This window comes from Apium graveolens, chromosome 8 (genome assembly GCF_009905375.1).
Source record: "Apium graveolens cultivar Ventura chromosome 8, ASM990537v1, whole genome shotgun sequence".
NCBI lineage: Eukaryota > Viridiplantae > Streptophyta > Magnoliopsida > Apiales > Apiaceae > Apium > Apium graveolens.
Window position 1 is genome coordinate 5,564,780 of NC_133654.1, and position 12,330 is coordinate 5,577,109.

Consider the following 12,330-nt stretch of genomic DNA (forward strand, 5'->3'; position numbering starts at 1 on the left):
ATTTCATTAATCGACGATAAATTTTCATGTTCTTATTCCCTAATTACATTGTATTATTGTTTCTAGTGAACTTTTCAACCTTTTACGTTCTAGAAGACTATGACTTGTTCAAGTAGTTGATCACTTCAAGTTCATATTGTTTCTCTAGTCTTGTGATTATGCTGCATACTATCTGATTTCATCTGACAATATTGGTCATAATCATCATGTTCTCTGGTTATAATTTTATATAAAGACACATTGATCTGCACAGAAGTATAATATGGTTAAACATGGTTTGTGTGTAGAATATAATCTGATTTAATTATCTTGCATGTTGATAGATTAGTTGCGAGAGTGCCATGAAAATTACCTTTGGTGCTAAGAGCATATGCACCGCCAACATCAAAAAAGCAATTCATCACCATTTTCAATTTTGTCCTCCAAAAACATAATGCACCGCATGTGTTCGTACTCCATCAATTATTGATGGAGCATTCATTCAGCAGCCTCTCCATTAATTAATAAAGGAGTGATTAATGGCCATCAAATAGTGGTGCATACACAAATGTACTCCTTTTCTATTATTTTTCTTACTTTACTCAACTCCGATACACATATATATAACGGCTATAAAATTGTAACAGCTATAATTTTATTCCTAACAGTTATAATTTTAACTTTTAACGGTCATATATTTTTGCCTATAAATTACAATTTTGTGATTCAATTGTAACATAAATTTTTACACACTCAAATTCTTCCCAGATTTTCTATTTACTATAAATACATATTTTACAGAAATGGGTACTAATTGGCTCCCTTCCGAAAATTTACAATTATGTGTTTCGTGGGCTCGACAATCTGTTGATCCCATCACGGGTCGATATTCAAACAAGAATAATTTATGGGGGCGAATTCATGAGAATTATGCAAAACATTGGTGTGGAACTCCGGAAAATCCTGATGCCGAACCTCGTTCAAAAGTTACTCTTAATTCGCACTTTGCACCGTTGAAGAGGTCACTAAAAAAATGGCAATGTGCCAAAAATCAAGCTAGTAGGCTTAGTGCAAGCGGAACCAATTTGGTGGATGAGGTAAGATTTTTATTTATATATTTATTTAAATATGCTTTTATATTATTTGTGTGAGAACTTAGAATCAAAAATTTGTTATTTTTTCAGACAACTCAGGCTCAAAGACTATATTTCAAGGAAATGAATAAGAAATTCGACAAATGGGAATGTTATCAAGCAGTTGCGGCACATCCTCAATTTGTAGACGTTCCTACTACTTCTCCTCCATTTCAACGAAACTTTCCAACACAAGTGGAATCGGCAATCAATTTGAAAAGTGATGATTGCATTGATGAAGAAGGTTTCACGACTCCAGATTCCAATCGAGAAATGGAAAGTCCTTCTAGTCCAGTTAGACCAATGGGAACAAAGGCATCCAAACATGCAAAAAAGAAAGGAAAGCAAGCTATGACCCAAAAAGAACAGATGTCTATAGCAATTTTCAATAGTATGCAGTGTAACCAAAAACAACTAGTGGAGGCCAACATCAAAAGAGATGAGGAAACCCTTCAAATGTCGAGGGAGATCTTAGACCTTGAGAAACGAAAAGAAGCAAGACAGGCAAGACTTGATGCACTAGAGGAACAGAAAGAAGCAAGATTGGCAAAACATGAGGCTATTGAAGAATTAAGGGAGCAAACAAAAATCATGACGATGGATACTAGCCAAATGACCCATAATTAGAAAATGGTTTAAAAGAAAGAAGGTTGAGATCATGGGACAAGTGAATGAGACTATTAGTGGTGGTGGTGCTTATGTTCCTCGCTTTGACGATGATTTTTATCATTAGATTTAGTTATGTTTCTATTTATTTAGTTCAATTATGCATTCTGTTTTTTCTATTTAACTATGTTTAATGTTTTTAAATTCAATAAAAGAAATTTATTTAATCAGAGATCATGATATTATTTATAGATAAAGTTTCTATCTATAGATTTAGATCAAGACACGTGTCATTACGTGATTTAACAAAAATCTTATCAAGAATTTAATTTTATCCACAATCTTATCAAAAATCTAAACTTATCCGAAAATCCGTAATTCAATATATTGTGTGGGACCATTAAATAATAGAGATGAATAAGAATTTATGATATAAAAACATAATTATTTATTCGATGAATAGTAGCCGATAAATTGATGGAGTTGTATGGGTGCATAAAAAGTAAGTAAAATAATTGATTTATCATGAATAATAACCAACTTCATCAATTAAATCTATGAATTGATGAATTGATGGCCCTCATGGGTGCACATGCTCTAATACTATTTGCAGAGCCCCTGAATCTCGATTTTTTTTTACAAATGATATTCTATTTGATTTATATGTCTCTGGTCTGCAGCATAGATCTTAAAAGAGAGATCAAAAATTTGTCACTACTCCCAGAAATAATTTCTAAAAACTAAAGTTTTATAACTTCTCACTTCTCCCAAAAATTGATACGCCATAAAATGTTGTCCTCCTGGCTATGAAAAAATATTATCAGAGGACTTGATATATGAGATTCTGCTACGTCTTCCGGTGAAGTCATTACTTCGTTTCAAGACTGTATCAAAAGTTTGGGGTTGCATAATCTCAAGCCCTGGTTTTGAAGAACCTCATTATGTCAGGTCAGGATCATACGCTGAAACTAAACTCATTGTCCCCGATAGATTCAGAAAAAAATCGGTTTTCTCTTCTCTAACGAAGTTGTTGGATATGGAATAAAATTACAGGCTAATGTGTAAGAGAAGTAAGATGTCGAAAGCTGGAGATTATAATTTTATTGATAACTAAGGCCTTACTTATACTGCATAACAGCAATATTATTGCAGCAAATGTGCTAACAGTTACAATGAAATATGATAATAACTTGATGCCTACTAATTAGCATAAAGAGATATTCATGTTCCTTAATTATATCAGGAAGTAATCAGCTCCTGATTATCAGCTTCAAGAGTCATTTCAGCTAACACTCCTCCTTGGCTCTGGAGCTGCAAACGCCAAGCTTGTGTCTCAATAACTCATATTTATTCTTTGGAAGTGCTTTTGTTAGGATGTCGGCTCTTTGAACTTCTGAACTGCAATGAATTAGTTTCACTTCACCTTCCCTCTGGACTTCTCTAAGAAAAAAAAACTTGATCTTGAAATGCTTGGTTTTATCATGAAACACTGGTTTGTCGGCAATTGCAATTGCAGCTTGGTTGTCCACAAATATTGGTGTGCCTTCTTGTTGTTCCATGTGCAGATCCATCATAATCTTTCTCAAACATAAGGCTTGATTTACTGCAGCAGTAGCGGCTACGAATTCTGCCTCAGCCGTGGATTGAACAGTTATTTCTTATTTTTTTGAACTCCAAGAGAACATTCCCGAACCAAAGCTAAAACAATAACCTGTGGTGCTTTTCATATCATCTTCACATCCACCCAAATCGCTATCAGCATAACCATGGAGTTTAAAATTCTCAACTTTACTGAACTTTACTCCATAATCAGTTGTACCTTTAACATATCGCAAAATTCTTTTTCCTGCTTGAAAATGAATTTGACTAGCACAATGCATATACCTTGAAAGGATACTTACCGCATTCATGATATCCGGCTTAGTTGTGGTTAGATACATCAAGCATCCAATTAAACTTCTGTAGAGTTCTTCATCAACTTTAGGAGCACCATCTTTTTCGCAAAACTTCTATTTGTTATTCATTGGGGTTGAAGTAACCTTGCACTCCTCCATGTGAAACTTCATGAGAATTTCTTTGGCATATTTCTTCTGACAAATGAATATCTCATTATTATTTTGCTGCACCTCCATGCCAAGAAAGAAAGTCATTTGTCCAAGATCAGTCATCTCGAACACATTTTTCATTTCATCTTTAAACTTCTCACTCTGGTTCAAGCTGCTACATGTTACAAGTAAATCATCAAAGTATAATGACACAATGAGAATTTCACCATCAGCCTTTTTGTCATAAAGTGTGGCTTCACTTAGACTTTTTGTAAAGCCTAAGTTTAACATATGAGTATCAATCCTGTTGTACCAGGTCCTTGGCGCTTGTCTATAGCCATACAAAGCTTTTATTAGCCGGTATACCTTATCATCTTGTCCTTGACAAACAAAACCTTCAGGTTGTTCGACAAAGATTTCCTCCTCCAGAAAACCATTCAAAAATGCTGATTTGACGTCCATTTGATGTACTATCCAGTCATTTTGCGCAACAAGAGCCAGCAACATTCTTATAGTTTTCATCCTCGCAACTGGTGCAAAAGTTTCAGAAAAATCTACCCCATATATCTGAGCATACCCTTTGACAACAAGTCTTGCCTTATACTTGTTTACTGTACCATCAGGATTCAACTTGGTTCTATAAATCCACTTGACTCCTATAGCTTTCTTGTGTTTAGGCTTGTCCACCAACTCCCATGTCTGATTTTTTTCGATCATTTTGAGCTCCTCCTGCATTGCAACTATCCACTTCTGATCATTTGTAGCTTCTTCATACCCAGCTGGTTCCAATAAAGCCACATTGCATTTTTCATAAATCTCGGAGAGTGGTCTGGTTCCTCTAACAGGTTCGTCATCCACATCATCATTTTTCTCTTGACTCATATCCTGCTCGTCTTTTTCCCAATTCCATTTTTCAGCCTCAAGGAAATGAACATCTCTGCTAATTATGATTTTGTTGTTTTGTGGTTGGTAGATCCGATAGGCATTTGAGGTGTAGCCTATAAAAATTGCTGATTCTGATTTTTTATCCAATTTGTCTCTCTTAACCTGAGGGATATGAGAGAAACAAATACAACCAAATGTTTTCAAATTATTCAACTTGGGTTTGTATTCATGCCACACTTCAAATGGAGTCACCCTTCTTAAAGCTTTTGTTGGCAGTCTGTTCAGTAATAAGACAGCCGTATTTGCAGCCTCGGCCCAAAATTTCTTTGGCAGTCCTTTGTCATGGAGTAAACACCTCGCCATCTCCATAATTGTCCGATTTTTTCTCTCCACAACACCGTTCTGTTGAGGAGTGTATGGTGTTGTAAACTGATGCTCAATGCCTGCATCTCTACAAAACTTGTTAAATTTTTCAGATGTGTATTCAGTGCCGTTATCAGATTTGATCATCATGATTTTGCACTTGCTTTGATTCTCAACCAAAGTTTTAAAAGCACCAAAAATTTCAGCAACTTCAGATTTCTGTTTCATAAAATAAATCCAGCACATTCTTGAATAATCATCAATAAATGCAAGATAGTACTTACTGCCATTTAATGATAGTGTGCTCATGGGTCCAGCAACATCAGTATGCACCAACTGTAACTTTTCTTTGGCCCTCCAAGCATTATTTTGTTGGAAAGGAAGTCTGTTTTGCTTTCCATACCGACAAGCAACACAATTTGGTGGCTCCTTCTCTAAGACAGGCAACCCTCTCACCATATCGTTCTTCTCCATAAAAAGTATAGCAGCATGATGGAAGTGCCCTAACCTTTTATGCTATAACATTGTGTCAGCGTCTTCTTTGTGTATAGCAGCTTGCTCTTCTTTCATCAGATCTAAGGCAAAACTTTTGCCTCTCATTTGAACTTTGAAAATATCTTCATCTTTTGAATTTTTAATGACGCAATGGTTATCTTCAAACAGCACTTTGTAGCCTTTTTCTATCAACTGAGAAACACTCAAAAGGTTTTGATTGATTTCGGGAACGTACAAGACATTAGAAATAAATTTTGAACCTGTATGACAGTGGATTTCTACTGTTCCTTTGCCTTTTGCTGCGATTTATGCTCCATTTCCAACTCTGACTTTAGAAACAACAGCCTCATCAAGATCTCTAAAGAGTTCACGATCATATGTCATGTGGTTTGTACAACCACTATCTATAAGCCAACTTTCTGCTGAGCTGTTGGTGGAAAAACATGATGCTACAAACAATTGTTCTTCATCTTCGTACTGATTTTCAGCGGCTTTGACTTCTTGCTGAGACTTGCATATTCTTTCCATATGTGCAAGCTGACCACATTTGTGATACTTTACATCTGGTCTCCACCAACACTTGTTTGGAGGATGATTAGTTTTTTTGCAGTAGGAGCAGGGTGGAAAGACTCGAGTGTCATTATTTTTGTTGCTCTCAAATTCTCCAGGCTTGTTGTTTTTGTTCTGCCACATTCTGTTTTTTCCTCCATTGTTGCTCTGAAATTTAGCTTGGTAGGCACCTTCCACTGATCCTTCTTTCCTCATGAGTCTCCTTTGTTCATGTGCCTTCAGTGCATTTAACAATTCTTCCAAGGTAATGCTTGACAAATCTTTGGAGTTTTCCAGCGATGAAATCGTAATTTCAAATTTCTCAGGAAGTGTAACAAGTAATTTTTGAACAATTCTAGAATCTGGAAAATCAGTTCCAAGGAGTTTAACTTTGTTAGCAATTCCAAGAAGTCTATCAGAATATACCTTAATTGTTTCAGTTTCTTTCATTCTTTGCATCTCAAATTCTCTGACTAGATTCAGCACCTGCATTCCTTTGATTCTATCATCTCCTTCGTACTCGCTTTTGAGGAAATTTCAGATTTCAAATGCAGTCTTCATGGTCATAATTCTTGTGAATATATCTGATGAGACAGCGGCAAACATGGTAGCTTTTGCCTTTGCCTTTTTGGTCTTCCTTTCCTTATGATGTCTAATCTGAGCCATGGTTGGATTATTTGGTAAGGCAGGAAGTTCGTAATCCTCTTCAACCGGTTCCCATAGATCATTTGCCTCCAGATAAGCTTCCATTCTCGCTGCCCAAATATGGAAGTTTTCACCATCGAAAGCAGGAGGTGCAATGCTGGTGAATGTATGATCCGAATCCATTTTGAATCAAAGATTTTTGGTTTTTGTGTTTGTGTGTGTCTGTTTGTGTGTTGTGTTTTTGGAGGTGTGTTTGAGTGTTTTTGTGTTTCTGTTTGTATTTTTGTGGTGTGTGTTTGTGTTTAGGATGTGTGTCTGAGGTTTTTCTTACATCTCACAAGTCCCTTAAGACTAGAGCTCTGATACCAATATGTTGGATATGGAATAAAATTACAATGTTGGATATGGAATAAAATTACAGGCTAATGTGTAAGAGAAGTAAAATGTAGAAGCTGGAGATTATAATTTTATTGATAACTAAGGCCTTACTTATACTGCATAGCAGCAACATTATTGCAGCAAATGTGCTAACAGTTACAATGAAATATGGTAATAATTTGATGCCTACTAATTAGCATAAAGAGATATTCATGTTCCTTAATTATATCAGGAAGTAATCAGCTCCTGATTATCAGCTTCAAGAGTGATTTCAGCTAACAGAAGTCCTGGTCCACTTATGGTTGATCTTCGGTTTCCCTACCCTGGATGCAGGTCATCTGATGAGTCTATAATTGTTGGTTCTGATAGAGGCATTGTTTGTGTTACTGTATGCAACGATTCTGACCACAAAGGAGTTTGTTCAAAGGTTGTATCAATGGCCTTCTTTGTTGGACAGATTCGATTCAAATAAGGAGGTGTTTACTTGTTTAACTATGCCCCCTAATGAATCTAAACATGCTCGCGAAATATCTTCAGAAGCTGGACATGCTCATATCACCGACTTCAATGATTCCATTGTTGAATGTTTTCGTGGTGGTGGTGTAGTTGAGGCATCTTGGACTCTGATGCTAAGTACTGAAACAGATGTGTTAGTACACTCTATTCTTAGCTACCTTAACTGTGGTGATATTCTACTAATGTCTGATGAAGCCAACTGTTTCTCGTATAACTCTGTTCAGAAAGAGGCCAAAAAGTTTCCGGCTACTATCTGCTGGGATGAAATCTTTAAATTATACAAAGAGCTTAGTTTCAATTACAGGATTTGAGCCATTGAAGTCAAATGCTGGTGAAGATAATTTTCCACCTGTCTTCGATAACAATAGAAAATTGGATCTGTTTTTAAGTTTAATTTTGTGAAACGTCAATAAACAACATAGAGCTGCAAGAGTTTAATAAAAGAAAATTCCACAGTAGTCTTATTGGCAATATAAGAATCTGAGTAGTCTAATTGTAATATAAGAATCAGTTGTAGTTGATGGCAACCTGGAATTCAAATTCAAAGAACAGAAGAAGCATCAAACGTACATGGTCAAGCATATTTGTGTTGCTGCAAGCCGTCCTTGATAAATGGTAGAATAACTGGACCTAATTCATCTTGATGGGAAGTGTAACAATGGTCAGCCCCTTCAACAATGTGTATCTTGTGGTTATGTATCGTGTTGCCAAAGGATAATGCATCCTCAACAGGAACCACTTCATCAGCAGATCCATGGACTATCAAGACCCTGAATCAAGTTTCATGAATTCTATAAATGTGAAATGTCTACTGAAAAATTATTGAATAAATGGTGTATTTCCCATAGAATTAACTAGGGGCACAATTAAGAGCAGCACTAACTAACCATACTTACTGCAAAAAAAAAAAATGTGATCATGTGTCAAGGGATTGCAGGACTTCTGCTTGATTTTGCAAGAATTACGTTGCAAAGCAAAGTTGATACAGGCAATCTAAGGTTTGCGTTAATTATATATGCCAATATTTTTGTGTTGATGAGTCCACTATTTGCTGAAAAAACTTTTAAACGATCAAATTGTCATAATTATTCGGTTTACAGAACAGGTCGTTTTTGCTGAAATTTCTGAGATCGGTCTCGCATGTTAAGACTCTGCTCACTCTTTTGATAAGAGAAATTATACTACAGATGGTCAGCTTACCTTTATATGTGTACTAATTCAACGCCGCTATCATTTCAGCCATAGAGTGTATAATTTCAAATGACATATAAATCAAGTAATGTAGAAAAAACATGAACTGTCATCTGACCTGCAATCTTTTTCAATTTGTACACAGGCTTCATTCATGTTTGTGTTGAGGCGATCCATCAAACCAGCCTCGGTTATCCTGTAACTAGCTTCTCCTACACTTACAATCTATCTGTTATCAGATACATCATGCGCAATTTATTCTGAGACAATGTACATACTAGGTGGTCATTTTAAAATTACAATTTAAATTATTTAAATCTTGAACGTACAGCTAGATATGATAAAATGAACCATTCAGCTCAAATAAAAGAACGGAACAATCTTAATTGAGAATGATTCTTCATACGCCCAGTGAATTCTGTTCCTTACAAAATTATGTGAATCGGGGCAATTAAGCTACGTTGGTCAAGTGAAAGAGTTCTAATAGTGTGACATTAAACGTTGCTACGGAACCAGTTGACAGCACATCTGGGAAGTGTATCAATTCATCATCAACCAGAGTACTTTAAAGAGCATTTCTACAACAACAGCTGGCAGATAAGCGGATCACAGTGCTTCAATAGAATTTTCTAAACACCATCAAAACACCCGAGGAATCACTGGTTTGTATTTCTTGATCTATATTATAGGATAAATTATTTACAAAGATTGACGGAAGTTAGCATAGAAATTTGGAAGAAATTATTCATGCACTTCTCTTTTTATGTGAGGAATGTATGTCCATTTTGTCATTGTTAATATACCGTTAAAATGCAGGTAAGCAATGACATGATAAATTGTAGAAACAGAAACATGAGAGGTTGTGCCAGAAATCGAAGCAAGCAAAAATAGACTGGTTTCTATAGAGAAAAAAGCAGCCAATTTATATGAAGCTCACCTGGTTCAGTTTTACCATCTATAAATCCATCTTTTCTTATTCTTTCCAAAAAGCTTTTACCCAGACGAGTTTCCATGCCATGCTGCAGATTAAAGCGGCCAGAAAGATTGACAACAGTATGGACATCATGATATTTAGATGCATAAAGAAGCACCACATTTCCTCCTGTAATAATAGACATCTGAATGTAAGACTAATAGAAATCAAGAATTTGATGAAAAATATCTGTAGACTTGGGCTCTGCATTAACTAGATCAAGACATCGGTAGGGTCTACATCAAAACCTAAGGGTGTTCTAAACCTGATCAAGAACTTGCTTGTGCATGTGCAAGTACACCTGTAGCAAATGCTCTTGTGAGAAACGTGGTAAATTTCCAAAACTACACATTTATAGTAGCTGGATTGCACAAACAATCAAATTCTGATCTAAAAACTTCTGTACTCTTGTTATGCGGTAACTTAGCTTCATTTCTTAATTACTATAGGAACACTGACTACCAAAGTTTAAAATCTATACCTTTGCTATGCCCAAGAACTGCAGTTACCGGACGATTCATTCCATTAAAGTGAAGAACTACAGCTCGCAAATCTTCAGCTTCTCTCCGATAATTACCATACTCAAATGACCCTTCACTTTCCCTGGGTAACAATTTATCATAAGAAATAAACTAGAACCTGCAACTTTCAAGGCTGAGCATTATGGTGATAGTCAATGTCACCAAGGAAGTTCATGTTGGATGAATCAAAATGATGTACACTATCATAAAAAATTAAGATACAATGAAATTTTCCATCTGCTATTGTGCAGAAATTATATCAAGATTGACGATTGTACTTCTGGACATAATGTACTTCCAAAATTGCGTCACACTCACAGAAACTATAAGCTCAATACATAGCAGAACCAAGTGGTCTATAATAGCCAATTTTATTACAATTATTCATGCCTCAATTCTATAATAGCCAAAGTTCTCATTTTTCATATCCACACTACCCTATAATCTTACCCATTCCCAGCAAAGTCAAAGCGGAAGACACTAATCCCTTCCATTTCCAAAGCAGCAGCAAGGTTCACCAAAACATTAAATTCCTGAAGAAAGAAATGCTTTATAAAGTTAATAACATCATTATAGACATAAAAAATATCTAATTGATGGAGGAGGAGAAAAGTTAAATTACCATTTTAAACCTTAAGGTGTTTAAAAAGGGCCTAATGTGTATGTCATGCTCATTTGTTCATACCCTCCTCACTCAGTCACTCAAAACTCATTTGACTTGAAGAGTGTAACACCACAGTGTATCTCAGGATTCGGAAAAAGCCAAGTTAACTTACTAGCTCCCCCGAAACCTTTAGTGACTTGTGAGCACAACCTTTTTGTGTATTATTAGAAGATTCATGCTTGAGTTGTGTGTTGATGAAAGATTGAACAGATGAGATTAGGCAATTAGCTATTCCAATCCTAAAAGGAAGTATAACAGGCATTTTACAACAATATTGCTAAATAAAAATTCATTAAACATTCAATCTGCTTTCTACTAATCAAGATATGAATTTTTTATCCTACACAATACACTTCTGCTCATAATTGATACACAAATCAGAGCTAGAATTATAATTAAGAGTTTTAGTCACAAACCTTTGTGGATCGAAAACCATGGCACATGACCACAATCTCCAAAGATCCAGTGTCATGTAATAAGCCCACAAGATTTTCACCATGCTCATTTTGTATCACAACTTTCTTCAGCTCTGTCTGAACCTCTGATGCAAACCACAATAATTAGTAAAAATTTAACACAACTATATTTTTATAGTATAACCAACAAGTCTTCGTTAGAATATACTCCATCTGTCTCGTTCATTTCTATACAATTTCCATAATAATCCTAATCAACGGCACGGACGGAGTATATGCATAGTAAAAAGGTCATTTCAAGACTTGTCATGTACCTAGACAACACCACAAAAAGAAAGACTAACAAGTACAAAATGATACCAGATACACATGTGTAGCAATTTGTATGTTTGTACTAGAAATATAAAGGTATGTTCTTACGTGAGTCAGTGGAAGTGAAGCTGGACTGAGCCATTGACTAGCTTTCCTGATTTGTGACAAAAAAACAAATATGTATTAGAAATTTGGGAAAATCAGATTTCACCCTTAACTTATATTTTAGTTTATTAACCTTTTTCATAATTTCACTAAATTGAATAAGGGTAAAATCGGAAATTTATAAAAAATATTAAGTAAATTAAATTTTATATCTTTTAAATAATGTCAAAATTGAATTTTGATATAAAGTTGTAAGTTTTTAATTTTTAAATGGTAATACTAATTTCAGTTTTGATTTTTATTTTATATTATTAATTCTAATATTATGTAATTCTATAAAAAAATATTTTTAACAATTATTTTTAATTATATAACTAAATTTAATTAAGTAGAGTAATAAAATTTTAAAAGTGAAATTATAAAAATTAAAATAGAATGTAAAATTAATAGTGCTATTTGAAAATTAAAATTTATTAATTTATAGTTGATATAAAAAATATACAATTTTTAATATTATTTGAACAAGATAAATTTTATTTTGATTGAGTATATTG

General features: G+C 34.7%; 2 protein-coding genes across 4 annotated transcripts; both read right to left on the reverse strand.

Annotated features, from left to right (window-relative positions):
* Window positions 1-5,812: 5,812 nt before the first annotated feature.
* Window positions 5,813-6,547, reverse strand: LOC141679190 (uncharacterized). Its single transcript, XM_074485698.1, has one exon. The coding sequence runs from the start codon at window positions 6,545-6,547 to the stop codon at window positions 5,813-5,815; it is 735 nt and encodes a 244-aa protein (XP_074341799.1).
* A 610-nt stretch (window positions 6,548-7,157) lies between these two features.
* Window positions 7,158-11,845, reverse strand: LOC141680592 (uncharacterized). 3 transcript variants are annotated; one of them, XM_074486776.1, is made up of 8 exons: window positions 11,780-11,845; window positions 11,360-11,484; window positions 10,730-10,812; window positions 10,240-10,361; window positions 9,723-9,887; window positions 8,904-8,997; window positions 8,165-8,364; window positions 7,158-7,943 (listed from the first exon to the last, which is right to left on the reverse strand). In XM_074486776.1, exons 1-7 carry the CDS (start codon window positions 11,811-11,813, stop codon window positions 8,169-8,171), a joined length of 819 nt encoding a protein of 272 aa, XP_074342877.1. In that variant the 5' UTR covers window positions 11,814-11,845; the 3' UTR covers window positions 7,158-7,943; window positions 8,165-8,168. The 3 variants fall into 3 exon arrangements, with proteins under 3 accessions (XP_074342877.1, XP_074342876.1, XP_074342878.1); XM_074486775.1 differs by lacking the exon at window positions 7,158-7,943 and having other exon boundaries at window positions 7,951-8,364; XM_074486777.1 differs by lacking the exons at window positions 7,158-7,943; window positions 11,780-11,845 and adding an exon at window positions 11,674-11,735 and having other exon boundaries at window positions 7,952-8,364.
* Window positions 11,846-12,330: the final 485 nt, after the last annotated feature.

Coding starts and splice junctions, on each gene's coding strand:
- LOC141679190 (XM_074485698.1), bottom strand. CDS start 6,547: ATGCAGGTGCTGAATCTAGTCAGAGAATTTGAGATGCAAAGAATGAAA.
- LOC141680592 (XM_074486776.1), bottom strand. CDS start 11,813: ATGGCTCAGTCCAGCTTCACTTCCACTGACTCAC. Junction 10,362..10,729: donor TTTGACTTTGCTGGGAATGG/GTAAGATTATAG, acceptor ATTGTTACCCAG/GGAAAGTGAAGGGTCATTTG. Junction 8,998..9,722: donor AGATGGTAAAACTGAACCAG/GTGAGCTTCATA, acceptor TTGTAAGTGTAG/GAGAAGCTAGTTACAGGATA.